Source organism: Hemiscyllium ocellatum, chromosome 42, assembly GCF_020745735.1.
Source record: "Hemiscyllium ocellatum isolate sHemOce1 chromosome 42, sHemOce1.pat.X.cur, whole genome shotgun sequence".
Lineage (NCBI taxonomy): Eukaryota > Metazoa > Chordata > Chondrichthyes > Orectolobiformes > Hemiscylliidae > Hemiscyllium > Hemiscyllium ocellatum.
In genome coordinates, this window is record NC_083442.1 from 35,927,076 (window position 1) to 35,942,022 (window position 14,947).

At 43.0% G+C, this 14,947-nt stretch overlaps 1 protein-coding gene across 2 annotated transcripts; it reads right to left on the reverse strand.

Annotated features, from left to right (window-relative positions):
- Positions 1 to 554: 554 nt before the first annotated feature.
- On the reverse strand, positions 555 to 13,982 carry adpgk (ADP-dependent glucokinase). 2 transcript variants are annotated; one of them, XM_060853754.1, is made up of 7 exons: positions 13,720 to 13,982; positions 11,480 to 11,705; positions 8,791 to 8,853; positions 7,906 to 8,026; positions 6,891 to 7,087; positions 5,487 to 5,585; positions 555 to 3,920 (listed from the first exon to the last, which is right to left on the reverse strand). In XM_060853754.1, the coding sequence occupies exons 1-7, from the start codon at positions 13,932 to 13,934 to the stop codon at positions 3,357 to 3,359; spliced, it is 1,485 nt and encodes a 494-aa protein (XP_060709737.1). In that variant the 5' UTR covers positions 13,935 to 13,982; the 3' UTR covers positions 555 to 3,356. The 2 variants fall into 2 exon arrangements, with proteins under 2 accessions (XP_060709737.1, XP_060709736.1); XM_060853753.1 differs by having other exon boundaries at positions 555 to 3,923.
- Positions 13,983 to 14,947: the final 965 nt, after the last annotated feature.

Below are 14,947 nucleotides of genomic sequence, written 5' to 3' on the forward strand. Positions count from 1 at the left end.
GCTTTTGCCCAAAACATCGATTTTACTGCTCCTCGGATGCTGCCTGAACTGCTGTGCTCTTCCAGCATCACTAATCCAGAATCCATTCTTTCCTGTTCTTGCCACCAAAGTGGATAACCATACATTTATCCACATTAAACTGCATCTTCTATGCATCTGACCACTCACCTAACTTGTCCAGGTCACTTTGTAATCTCCTAACATCCTCATCACATTTCACCCTGCCACCCAGCTTCGTATCATCAGCAAATTTGCTAATGTTATTGCTAACATCATCTTCTATATCATTAAAACATATATTGTAAAAAGCTGCTGTCCCAGTACTGATCCCTGCAGTACCCCACTGGTCACTGTCTGCTATAAGGAAGGCAACATGAATTACAGGTATTCCTCCCTCACAGAAGGTCCCCATGAGATTGGTGTTTCAGACCTGGCCTTGGGGCAGAATATAATAGACAAACAGGTATGCTCTGAATGAATCAATGCAGTATTGCACACAACCAAAACATATTCGCAATCATTTCCTCAACTAGAAAACATTTTTCACTGCTACATTTAGAGAAAAAAAACAATTTATTGCAAAATCTTGCTTAAAAAAGTTATATATTTACTAGATTGATACAGTGCCTTAAACCACATATGCAAAAAAAATCTCAATTTTCAAGTAATGTTTGACAACAGCACTTTGATCAAGAGATAGAAGACATGAATTCAGCATTCAGAAATTCCCACGAGTTATCACCAGACTTCTTTATACGGATGTGAAAGATAACATACAGCAACCAGCGTTAAAAAAATAGCAAGAGTCAACCAAAACTGTCATACATCATTCTGCAAAATCGACCGTAATTTAAACCATATGTTCATGCTAACAAGTACATATTATGGAGAAAACTAAAATTGGTCCTTGCAAATGAACTGAAGCTCTAATAGCCACATGGTCAAATCCTTGCCGCAATGGACAAACTTATGTTGTTCTCAGCAGTGTCACAAGAGGGGGCAGGGAGACAGTATAGACGTGCCTCTGACACTAAGAGCCTGTGAAAATCAACAGGTGAATGAACATTTGCCACCACCTCTTCCTGCAAAAATGGTCTTCCCTCTGAAAAATGTATCAGCACAACCACAATCCAGGAGCTTTTTAAAAGGAATTAGCAAACAGGGATAATAAAGAATGTAACTCATTGTTTGAGAAAGCAAATATTAAATACTCAAATCAATATTTCCAATACAAGTGGAATTGATTTCCTGCAAGAATCCATCAAGGAATAAAAGAGGAAGCAGTTTAAGCCCCAGTGTGTCGTTGACTCAGCAATATTCCCAAAAGCTCTCAAAGAGGGGGAGGTGAGCTGCACACACCACTAATTCTGCCATTTGCTTCTGATTCAAATATTGTTCTCAAAGGGATAATCTAATTTGGAGTGAATGGTGGGAGGAAGACAAGCTGATTTTCAGGTTCTTATTTGTTTTTAATTTCCCTCTATGGATCAGGAGTATATATTCTCCAGCTGAATTACAGGAATTTTAAATGCCAGACATCAAACCCTATTATACAAGCACCAATGCCCAAGCCTCACATGCAGCTCTGCATGGTGTTTAGGAGGCTATGCTATGTGGAACACAGCTGAGTCTGATTCAGCCTCTTAAGCAAAAATCTGAGTCTGCACCAGGGATATCAGGAACCTCAGTTTATTCCATTCTGGTTCAGAATGAACTACAGAACAGTATAGCTGCCCCAATGTGACAATTAGCCGACACAGCATAGACTGTAAATCAAACTTTACAACTGCCTGGTCAGCTGATTCAGCATCACATAAGACAGCATCTCCGTGGGAACTGGGACTTTTATACTTACATTGTTACTTGGTAGAACTACGTTTTGTCTTCAGCCATGTTAGGCATAGCTAAAAATCAGAATCATGATCAAAATCAGTTCAAGCACTTTCTAAAAACAGGGAAAATTTAGTAGTTTTCCCCCTTCATCCGCTCTTTATTTCACCAAATCCTCCCGAAATAAATAGAAATTCAGGGATGCCATGGAGGAGATTTTTTTCCCCGAATCAATGTTATTAGCTAGTAGCAATTTAATTAAGCACAAAAATACAAGTTATTAACCTCACCTAATGCCATGTAGAAGGCAAAGCTGAAACCATTCAGTATAACAATAATTTGAACAAAAGTCAGCTGAATTACTGTCAGCAGAGATCAGTAAAATGTAGCAGAATATGACCATTTAAACTCCTGCACAATTCTACATCATGGTCTGCCAAATCTATGGAGAGACATTTGGAGCTGTATAACACAGAGGGAGTACTGATTGATATCTGTCTGTCACAGCTAATGAAGTGAAAACAGTTCCAACTAATTTCTCTTGTATTTTATCATGTACCTCAACTAGAAACAAAGCAAGTACAGGTATTGTTTTCCCATTCCAAAAATTGTCACACTAAACTAATAGTTTAAATGAATCTTCACATTTTGCAAATAAATATTTTCTTTAAAAACCTACTTTTTCTTTGCATTAGCCTTCTCATTTACAGGAGTATAAAGGAGCTACCATAAGCTGCCCCTCCCCTTTAGGTTCTCAAAGTGTACACCCTACAGGCTTATTCAATCTGCTCTGGGACTACAGAATAAAGCACTTCAAGGTCCAACCACAGTAAAGATTTCTCTGCAATTTCCCAATAAGATGCCCCAACCCTTACGCAGCAAAGCACCCCAATGCGTTACTCAAGTTAGCGTTCCACCTCTCATACTGATTATCCTTTGGTTTTTTTTTATCATTAGTGTCAAATTAGGGGAAGCATTATGTTGTAAACTTAAACCCATTGAATTAAAACCACCAACTGAAGACCTTCACAGCCATCAGATTGTGAAGGTTTTCACCCAAACAAACGGGGCTCGATCAGAATTCGGGTTCCCAAGAATCAGAATCTAACATTGGCATCATACAACCCACAACACTGAAAATATACCAGTCACAAAATCATGGTTTCTCAGACAAGACAAGGCAAGCACTCTCCACCCAGATTTCCAAAGTTCACTTTAACACAACAGAAAGAAATTAGAACTTGCAGTCGTTTCCTGATGGAAAAAAATTAAAACTGTAACAAATACAATAAAGAGTAAGGGGTATTAGCAAATGGAAATAGCAAAAAGAAGAGTGCGTAACTGGATCAAGTCCTGGTCAACTTTTATACATCAGGCTTTGGTCTAAAAGGAGCAAAAGCCTCAGCTGTTTCCTGCTCCGGCTGAAGTTTATTTGACCACCACCACCCCAATTCCTACACAATAGACACAGAGTATTTGCCTTAAACACAAACAGAGTTTTGTTCGGTATTTTTGTACAGGAAGGTTCACAGAAAAGACACTCGCTCAGAATATAAAAGCCCTTCTGCAGAGATGGTGTCTCCCAATCCCACTGTCCTTACTGGATTGACACAAATCAGAACAGGAGTGATGAAAAACGAGATGTTTTCTCTGTGCCACGTATGCACGGGGTTGGTTGGGTTCAAAGTCATTTTCTTACTCTTCAGCAATCCATCCATTTGCGAGAACACAAATTCTTTGGGAAAATCGAGAACAACTTTTGTTGGATCAATTGCATCAGTGCCACATGCCTGATTCCCAGCAACTCTCGCACCAGCCACAAGAGATGATATTTGATTACTCCAGTAACCATCTACAGTTGCCAAGATGTGATAGGCCAGTGTGTGGAAATGAACACGAGTTAAATCCGAATCCTTACGTGAATCAGTGCGTCCGTATTCTTTGAGAAGCCAAAAAATAATATCACTAACCATTCCAATATCAGGAGCCCCATTCCAATGCTTCTGCGAGGAGTGAGGTCCTGAACTAGCCTGACTGATGAACAACAGCTCTTGCTCATTCAGGCCAATCGAGTTTACAATAGTAAGAACCTGCTAAGAAGAATAAAAACTGATCAGCAGAGTAATGAATCAACAGTATGCCCAACATACACAAAAGGTAATTCTGAAATTGAAAAGTCAAGTTAAGATGTGGGCATGGACAGCAGCTGAAGGGAGGAGCAGAGATGGATAGTGCCACAGTGCAGTACTTGCAATGGAGGGGATGAGATTAGGAAACTCCGACCAGATTCAAACCATTCATCAAAAATGTCCATAAACTGCTTCAGCCTGACAAAGTGTCCAAAGATGAGGATGGAATTATTGGAGTAGATTGAAGATAATGGCTTCAGTCTTCCTAAGGCTTAACTGGAATAGTAACTTCTTTGGACTGGGTGTTGGACAAGCAGTCTGACTACAGACAGTGAAAGGATATGGAAAGTTGCAGTGAGATAAAGTTTGTGTAATCATTACGTACATGGAACCTGACACCAAAGCTAAGGTTGATTTAGTTGACAGCATGTAAAGCAGCAATAGGAAAGGGTCAAGGTTGCGTTTTTTAGGGACACAAGAGATAACATCACAGTAGCAGAAAGACGGACCAATAATAGAAATGCTCTAGTTATAGCAATATAGGATGTCAGAATGATATTTATAAAGAAGGAAAGACAATGAGAGGCATCGGAGACAAGTGGCGACCACATCAATTTCAGCAGACAGGCTGTAGAGAATGTGGAGGAGGAATAGTACACCATAGTAATGTGTGATTTCAACGAAGGCTGTTTCAGTGCTGAGTCTGGGGTACAAACCTGATCAGAGAGGTTCAGAGTTAAGATTTGAGAGTGAAAAGGGATATGGAGATAAATTAACATATTTCTAACATACACTCTTCATTGGCAGAAGGTGTGCGCATTCATGCGTGTGTACATATCCATCCTAATAAGACTGCACTCCCCACCAGGGTAGCTGCACAGTCAAGAGCAGCAAGCATCTTAGTCAACTTAGCCCAGAGAACTGGTGCAGACATGATGGACTGAGTGGCCTCCTTGAAGAAAGGGGATCTAATCAAAACACAAAATTCTGATAGGGCTGGACAAAATGATGCAGAGTTGATGTTTCCACAGGCCGAGGGTTCACAACAAAGGAGTGCTGTCTCAAGATATGCAGTGGGGCATTTTGACTGAGATGAGGCAAAATTCCTTCACTCAGATGGCGATAAATCTGTGAATTCTCGACCACTGAAGATAGTGGAGACAGTCACCAAATATATTTAACTAGTAGTTAGACTTCCAGACACTAAAGGGGTCAAGTGGTAAGGGGAGAGACCATGGCATGGAGATGGAGGATCATACTGAATGGCAAAGCAGACTCAATGGATTGAACAGTCTCCCTTTGCTCCAATTTTCTACCTTTTGACTGGACAGCAAAGAGCAGCAAGTACCTGAGCTGACTGAGCTGACAGGAATCAAGATCCTTTTATTTTAGCAACTGAAGAACTGACAGATCAGGCAACTCAGCAGACACCAGGGGGCAAGTCCAAGAGCCTTATGACCTGATCAGTTACATCCACATTCTTATGTACAGAATCCCAATCCCACCACCACCTAAAATAATGTTTACCTGATCCACAATGGTATTCATATATGTCTTGTCAGTCATACTGGCCAGCTCCAGGTGTACTGAAATCTCGTTTGGTATCTCTGAGATTAACACACTAACCTGTTGTTTTGGGGAATTGAAAAAGACATTATGTTCAAAATCAAACGCAAGGATTGGAGTGCAGTTGAGTAACATTCTGTTGCAACAAACTTCTTGCAAACCTGTGACAAACCTCAACATTAACCCTTCCATATGAAGCAATGAAAGCTATATCCCAAAATGACAAGTATTCCTACAATGATTAATTATTCATGTATAGGAAAAGTCAATATCCCTGCCTAAATGTTCTTGATGACATCAACTCTGAGGGTGCAGTGCCATGGAATATCAGCTTTACAGTATCTACTCACAGCCTAGCTTTTATACAGGGTACTGGATCAGTAGTGCTGGAAGAGCACAGCAGTTCGGGCAGCATCCAAAGTGCAGCGAAATCGACGTTTAATAACTTAGTGATGTTGCCTCCCCAGTTCAAATAGTTCATTAATAACCTTAAAAGAGAAAATCCTCACCCCTACCTAATCTAACCTACAGATCAATGCAGTTGACTCTTAGAAGTCCTCTGAAATGACTGAGGATCCATTGAGAAGTACCAAACCTCTAGGTTAAAAAATGTATGAACATTAAAATCAAAAGGTTTGCAAGTAGAAAGAGAGGGCAAAGAGATTTTTCTCATTCAAATACATTCTCGCGTAAAAGTGAAATGAGAAAATGGACAATACCCCAAACAGGAAGGAAAGATTGGAGACTGGTGAAAGGAATTAATGTAAACAGAGATTAGAATGAGAAAAATAATGTGTTTGAATAGCTGTTTTAGACCCTGTGCAGCTTAACATATGCACATCCTCTATTTCAACTCTCTGTTTTGCACATAATTTTAGCTTATCTCATTAATTATAAACATCTATTTATTTTAGTACTAAATCCCATCTCCAGGTCTCAGTTAAGTGTTGATTAAAGGACCATACCAGGTTATTATCAAAGCAAAATATTTTAACATCATTATTTATGACATTACCCAACACAGTCCAGAATCTAACAGCAATAATCTGCATTGTGCAGCACCTGTAACACGTTTTTTAAAAAATCTCATGGTTTGTTAGAGAAGGAAGCAGTATTTGTGAAGTATTAGAAAACAGAATAATATGGTTTACATGTTAGGAGGTTGATCTTCATCGTGCAATCTAAAATTAACTTGGTCCTTTCAAAACAGAACAAAGAGAGGCTTTGAAGGTTCCGAATGACAGATGTTTAAGGAGGACTTTCCAAGAAGAGTGACTGAAGACTGCTGTAACACCATCCTGAGTTCAATGTAATGAGAGACAGTCATTATCCTACAACAAGTTTACTGACGTATTTCTGCCTTACCTGTTGTAGTCTCTTATTTCGTTCTTCCTTCCCCTGTCCCTCCATCATGTGCAAACCCGAAAGGACAACCAGCTCAGGTTCAAATTCCTCCAGACTTGATATTAAGGTCTCCATCATGTTCATCTCTCCATTTGACACATCATGGGAAAAAATGAAGCGGTTGGCCTGAGGTGCTTTAATCGACCCCCACTCATCTCCTGCATAACACACAATAGCCAGCAATCATATGTTATATTATCCAGCAGGACAGAGCTTTAACTTCAGCTCTCACCGTAGGCCCACCCGCCGACTGTATGGCAGAGGTTTGACTGAGAATTGAGCTAACAGTTACATGAAGTGATGTCTGGACTTACAATGTGACAAAGGCTGAACATTACATATACACAGTAGAGATGTTCTCCTGCAAACAGCACTGAAAAAATTTTAAATTTGCTCTAGAAGAAGCAGGGTGCAGATTAACATATTGCTGGAGTAGAATACTGTCTTAGATAATGTGCTCAATACCTTGAGAATGGGGCTCAAATACAGCAATCCTCATTTTGGGGCAGAAATCATTCAGTCAGGCATAGTAAGATAAAGCTGTTCAAACAGAGAACATTGCCATCTCAAATTTTAATCATCTCCCTATAAGCATCTTTAATTGAAAGTGAACACTAATTCCTCCACTCCTCCCACCACTTTACTATTCCAAATTTACCGCTGCATTGTTTCAGTCTTTCTCATCTACATTACAACTGTGATAACATTTGACTGTTTTAAAGTACTTTGGGACACTGTGACCATAACAGGAATTACCTATATTCAATATCACATCACTCGTCAACATTATGACAGAAGTAATCACAGCCTAGCCCAATTCTGCCTCATTCAATAAGGACATGTCCCTTGCGAGAATCACTGGATAAGGAATTCTGGCAGGTGGATTCACAGTCAAGCCCAGGAAGAGGATGCCATTGGACGTAATTGATGTTACAATTAGCATAACATTAATTAGTACTGCTTTCTCCAAACTCACCACTCTGATATTCTAGAATGAGATGATATTCATCCACCTCCTGCAGTGATTCTGCTGGGACAATAATTCGATCATCCAAGAGTTCACGGAGCTTCGGGCCAACTGGACCACACAGCAGCACCTGCAGTCAAGTATAATATTCATCCCAATAACAGCACTATATAAAGTACACCAGCTATCACAACACATTCAGGGCACGTACAACAAAGCCACTAATGGAGGCCTATGCCAATATTTTTCCAGAAACAGTGAGCCCTTCATCAAATCTCAGGCAGGGGTGGAGTGCTCAGAGAAACACTTAAGGAACTAAATCTCTGGTACCATCCAGAGACACCAGTAGTGTTAAAGCTGTTGATCACTGCTGAGCCAAATTAATATCATCAAAGGATATTTTGCACAGCACTGTTAGTAAACTCAGATGAAAACAATACAGGACCAATCCATACCCATGTTAACAACGGGATAAGAAAGCTGAAAATCACTTAAGATTCAAACTCCTCACCTCTGCAGCACATGGACCGTAAAGGAACAAAGGATTGGGAATCACTGCTGCCTCAACAAGCACGAAGAGGTCAAGATTCATACTTTGGGAAATCAGAATATACTAAAATAGTTCAAAAGTGAGTGAGCACCTTTAGGAACTGTAACCCAGTGAGAGTCAGCGCCTTTAGGAACTGCATCCCAGTGAGAGTCAGCACCTTCAGGAACTGTATCCCATTCAGGATCAATACACCTGGATTACTAACCGTAAGTCAGCACTATCTGGATTTAAGCTACAAGAACAAAATTGACAAAATAACAGAGCTGAAAGTAGTAAGGATTCAATTTCCAACCTTTCTGAGACTGTTCTATCCCTGCTCCAGCAAATAGGAATAACAGACTAACCGAGAGGTTTAGATTCGTGCTCAGCTTCTGACCAATCAGGGCAGCATTTCCTCCAACAAAGTGCTGTTAGAAAATTAAATAGAGAAACCATGTCAGTGACAGCCAAGAATGACCTTAATTCATCTGCTCAAATTGCTCTGCACCTTCTCAGCCATGTCTTCCAGATCTGTCCCTTGGGCCATATTGAGTTTTGCATCCAAAACTCAATCAGAATAACTGGTGAAATTAAGACACTAATATTTGGTAATGCTCCAAACACAAACGACCGCACCAAATTTTTCCCAAACATGCTGACTGCTAATTCCTACAATTCTGCATTTTAACGCTTGTTATAAGGTGTAAAATGCCTTCTAGAGAAGTCCAAAATAAGTAAAGGAAGTTTTTGAAAATGGCCATGTTTAACATTGACAAGACAGTGATGATAAATTCAAATTTTCATTGTGATGTTTTGTCAAGTCTTCGCAAGCTAAATTTCTCCACCTCAGCACTTACCATGAAAGCTCAGATGCATGGTGAGAGTCAGTCTATAACAAGCAGTTGCTAATTACCACATCATCCTAAAACCATCACTGATGTTTGAATCTGAACATGTTTTGAAGCTATTTACCTTCAGCAGAATTAATAACTGTTTCATTTCTGTTCTCATGATATTAAAAGTCAATGCCAGTTAGGTAAATTGGCCATGCTAAATTTCCCATAGTGTTCAGGGATGTCTAGTTTAGGTGCATTAGTCAGGAGAAATGTACAGTAACAGGGGCAAGGGAATGGGTCTGGGTGGAATACTCCTCAGAGGGTCGATGTGGACTCGTTGGGCCAAATGGCCTGTTTCCAAACAGTAGGGATTCTATATAGAGAATACAGTCAACACCTGTCCCCAGGGAGAGCCAGCAGCTTCAGGAACTCTATCCCAATGAGTGTCAGCACCTTCTGGAACTGTACCTCAATGATTGGTTAGAATATTGAATACAGGAATTGGGAGGTCATGTTGTGGCTATTCAGGACACTGGTGAGGCCACCTTTAGAATAGAGTGTACACAATTCTGGTCGCTATTCTATAGGAAGGATGCCTTTGAAAGGGTGCAAAAAAGATTTATGATTGTTGCCAGGATTGGAGGATGAGTTATCAGGAGAAGCAGAATAGGCTAGGGCTTTTTTTCCCTGAAGCAGAGGCTGAACTGACCTGGTAGAGGTTTTTAAAATCATGGGGGGCATGGATAGGGTGAATAGCTAAAGTATTTTTTCCTAGGGGGGGGGGGGGAGAAGAGAGATGGTGGTGGAATTCCAAAACTAGACAGCACAGGTTTAAAGTGAGAGAGGAGGATTTAAAGCAGACCTGAGGGGTAATGTTTTCATGCAGAGGATAATGCATATATGGAATGCGCTACCAGAGGAAGTAGTAGAAGCAGGTACAATATTTAAAAGGCATGGGTATGTGAATAGGAAGGGTTTAGAGGGAGATAGGCCAAATGCTAGAAAATGGGACTAGGTCAGATTGGGATATCTGGTCAGCATGGACGAGCTGAACCAAGAGTCTGTTTCTGTGCCTGTATGTCTATGTAAAAAGTAATTAAGTAAAACAGAATAATGAAAAAAATACGAGCCAAGATAGGAAATAATAATGTTCAAAATATCATATATTAGTTTTCAACATGCAGGGCTATTAGTATTCCTATTTAGTACACAGACAGGGTCTGGATTCATTGACAAAAACCCTTTGTGTAAAAGTTGGCTGAGTTATTGAAGGCATTTTACTACACCATTTCTGGTTAGTTTTCACACACTGCTTCCAGAAGTGACATAAAAACTCATTTTATGCATCATGTTCCACTGCCTTTTGATCAATTGATGTATTTTTTTAAAATCAGGAGTTAAGTCTATCTTTAGAAACCAACTGATTATAAAATAATAGCTATTTCTTTATGATCGTTATTCCACTAAGTCATAGCCTGTCTGACAACTGGATCCAGGGAGATTGCGAACCTAAGCTGCACTAGATAAATTTCCTCCGCCAAGTTAGAGAATGTAATAAAACTTAGTCAGTTCTAATATCACAAACTTAACAGATTTCATATACTCAATCAGGGTAAACAATATTCACAAATCTATATAAATATCATCGAGGCACAAGTTCCCAAACTTCCAAGTCAAATACTAGCTTGAGAAAACCTTTTGCCCTCCTTTGCAAATTTTCCTGCAAATTTTCCTCTCTTGTCCCTCCTAACATTTCAAGCTATTATCCTATGAATGAGATGTTAAACAGTGGCCCTGTCTAATACATCTTTCATGTTTGTGCACTAAGCAGATACTCTAGTCACATACTTCATTGTACATGTAGAATTCTGCCTTGTTCACTTACGCATTGAAGGGTATTTCCTTAAGTGGATGCAAAACACTTTCAGGCATTGAATTTATTAGCGCCTTCCATGTTCTGACAAACTTCTCTCAGTCTTTCTCATTCCCTGTACCCTTTCCTGAAATAACTCAGTCTTCCCTAGAATCTCAAGACTGTGCAACTCCAAACGTTTCAACAACTTTCACCTTCAATATCTGCCCTTCCTCCAACTATTTTGCTGTCATCTAATCAATTCTTCTTAATTTAGCTTGTTTTCTCTTCTGCTGGATTTAAACTGGGCGTTGGCCTGTGGGCAATGGCCTGTCAGCAGGATTGCTTAATCAACAGAAACTGCACCTTAGCTCCTGGGAATTGAGACGCAGTCTGTGCAATACTTTGAAAGAGTTCTTTGTCAGTGAAGAATCGTTCAGCTGCAACTCCTTTATCCATGAAGTAAGAGAAAGTTTCCTTCAAATGTTCTCTTGATTGAAGTGTGTCATGGTCCACTTTGTTCCCAGAATCCAAAGCCAGTGCTTTCAAAAGTCCAAGTCCACACACCACCACATCCACACAGGCATTCACACTGGTCAAGAGAAGGAGAAGCAGTCAGCAGAACTAAGAACTACCCAGTGATAATATTATTAAAGCAAAATCCTTGCAAATGCTGGAAAGCTGGATAAAAACAGCAAGTGTTGGAAAAGCTCAGCAGGTCTGACAGCAACTGTGGCGAGAGAAACAGAGTTAGAGTCAGAGCTGAAGTGAGGTAGAAACATGATAGGTTTAATGTCATTTTGGATGGGGAGGGGGAGAATGGTCGAGGATACAGTGAAGGAAGTGAAAGATTAAAGGGCAAAGATTTGATCAGGGCTAAGAAATGGCAGATGGAGTTTAATTCAGTTAAATGTGAGGTAAACCAGGGCAGAATTTGTACAGTAAACAATAGGGCCCTGGGGAGCATTGCCAAACCAAAAGACCTTTAAAATGGAGTCACAGCAGATAGAGTGGTGAAGAAAGCATTTAGCATGCCTGCTTTCATTGGTCAGTACACTGCGTACAGGAGTTGGGACGTCATGTTGCAGCACTGATTAGGCTACTTTTAGAATACTGTCTTTAGTTGGTCTCTTTGGTACAGGAAAGATATTGTTAAAACTTGAAAGGGTGCAGAAAAGATTTACAAGGAGACTGTGGGGATTGGGGGGTTCGTGTTTGAGGCTGAATAGGCTGCGGTGCTTTTTTCCCCTGGAGCATCAGAGGCTGAGGGGTGACCTTCTTGAGATTTTTAAAATCATGAGGAGCAAGGATAGGGTAAATAGCCAAAGTCCAAAGCTAGAAGGCATAGGTTTAAGGTGAGAGGCGAAAGATTTAAAAGGGACCTGAGCAGAGGATGGGTGTGTGGATAGAACAAGCTGCCAAATAAAATGGTGAAGGATGGTACAATTACAACATTTAAAAAGGCATCTAGGTGGGTATATGAATAGGAAGAGTTTGGAGGGATATGGGCCAAATGTGGCCAAATGGGACTAGGTCAGATTAAGATATCCGGTCAGTGCAAGTCTGGTTTCCATGCTGTCTGACCTAACAACTATGTGTCACAAAACAAAAGCAAAGGAAATGATAATGGTAAAACAATCATTCAGAGGAAAGTCTGAATGGCAATGTAATAGAACCTGAACAGTTTCTGTCTCCACTGATGGTGCCAGATCAGCTAAATATCCAAAAACCATCACCATCTCCACCTTCCGATCCCCCTCCATTGCTCTCCTCCCGCCTTCCCTTTCATCCCCACCCTATCTGTCTCCCCCGTTCCCTTTCATCCCCACATCTCCCACCTTCATTCCCCCCAAACTCTCTCCACTCCTCACCCCACCCCATTCACCTATGCCATTCTCCTCCCTCCCACCCACCCCTTTCCAACCCTGCCCCACTCCTCCCACCTAAACCAATCCACCCCCCAATCCACTTCTATTACCCTTCCCCTCGTCCCACACATCCCCACCTCAAACCCCACACACCACTCACCCATCCCCAATCCCACTCCCTCCCCTACCTCCCAACCCCCACACTCCCTCCCCAGTCCTCCAACCACCCCCTCTCCTCCCGCCACCACCCTGCTCCTCCCTCCATTCCCCCCAGCTCTTCCCTCGATCGCCCCTGCTACCCACGCCCCCACCTACCCTGCAACCCCCCAACCCCGGCCCCCCCTACTCCACTCGCCTGCAACCCCCCAACCCCAGCCCCCCCACTCCACTCGCCCACAACCCCCCACCCCACCCCCCTCGTCCACAATCGCCACCTCCCTCGTCCACAACCCCCCCACCCCCTCCATCCAGCCCCCCCACCCCCTACCCACACATCCCTCTCCCCTCAACCCTCCTGCCCCCGCCCCCACCCCCACACCCCTCCACCCCCCTGCCTCCACACCCCTCGCCCCTCCACCCCCAACCACAACCCCCACACACCCCACACCCCTCGCCCCTCCACCCCCCGGCCCCACACCCCACACCCCTCACCCCTCACCCAACCCCACCCTTGCTCCTTCCTCCCATTTCTGTCACTCCCTCCACGCTTCCCCACCCCCCCGTCGCCCCTCCCCTCACCCTACAGCCACTCTGCTCCAGCCATTGCTCGGTGCTCTGATGAGCGAGTCCCAGGCCTCAGCCACCAGCTCCTCGGGCTCCCGTACCACCCTCTGGCCGAACAGGTAATCGGAGAGGATTCGCACGGCCTCCACAGGAGTATCCATCGGGTAATAGGAGATGAGCAGGTGGAGAGTGACGGCCAGCAGTGCGGCCACCGCGGCGGCTCTCCACATGGCGCTGAGCGGCTGCACCCTCCCGAAGCCGGTCCCCGACCGGAAACTCGGCCGCGATCCTCTGCGCCTGCGCACTGCCTGCTGCCCGTGACCATGGTGACGGGGCCTAGGCGCTGCTCAGGCCTGAGCTCTGACTGAATGATTGAGGATGTGCAGGAGCCAGTGATGGGCTGGGGTGGACAAGTTAAAAAATCACCCAACACCAGGTTATGGTCCAACAGGTTTATTTGGAAACATAGCTCTCAAAGCGCTGCTCCTTCATCAGGTGGGTGTGGAGCAGGACCATAAGACATGGGATTTATAGCAAAAGATGACAGTGTCATATAACTGAGATGATATATTAAACAATTCTCCATATCTTTTCGAATGAGGAAGGAAGTGCCCACACCTCCCCCCTCACTTCCCTCCAAGGCCCCAAGGGATCCTTCCATATCCGCCACAAATTCACCTGTACCTCCACACACATCATCTATTGCATCCGCTGCACCCGATGTGGCCTCCTCTATATTGGGGAGACGGGCCGCCTACTTGCAGAACATTTCAGAAAACACCTCTGGGACACCCGGACCAACCAACCCAACCCAACCACCCCGTGACTCAACACTTTAACTCCCCCTCCCACTCCACCAAAGACATGCAGGTCCTTGGACTCCTCCATCGCCAGACCATAGCAACAAGACGGTTGGAGGAAGAGTGCCTCATCTTCTGCCTAGGAACCCTCCAACCACAAGGGATGAACTCAGATTTCTCTAGTTTCCTCATTTCCCCTCCCCCCACCTTGTCTCAGTCAAATCCCTCGAACTCAGCACCGCCTTCCTAACCTCTCGCCCCCCACCCCACTCCGGCCTATCACCCTCACCTTGACTTCCTTCCATCTATCGCATCTGCAATGCCCCTCCCCCAAGTCCCTCCTCCCTACCTTTTATCTTAGCCTGCTGGACACACTTTCCTCATTCCTGAAGAAGGGCTTATGCCCAAAACGTCGATTCTCCTGTTCCTTGGATGCTGCCTGA

Bases quoted from the DNA above. Each gene is read 5' to 3' on its own strand.
- adpgk (XM_060853753.1), bottom strand. From the start codon at position 13,934: ATGTGGAGAGCCGCCGCGGTGGCCGCACTGCTGGCCGTCACTCTCCAC. The intron at 8,854-11,479 runs GTGCAGTTTCTG...ATTTTCTAACAG, and splicing joins CTCAATTCCCAGGAGCTAAG to CACTTTGTTGGAGGAAATGC. The intron at 7,088-7,905 runs GTGAGTTTGGAG...TGTGTTATGCAG, and splicing joins CATTCTAGAATATCAGAGTG to GAGATGAGTGGGGGTCGATT.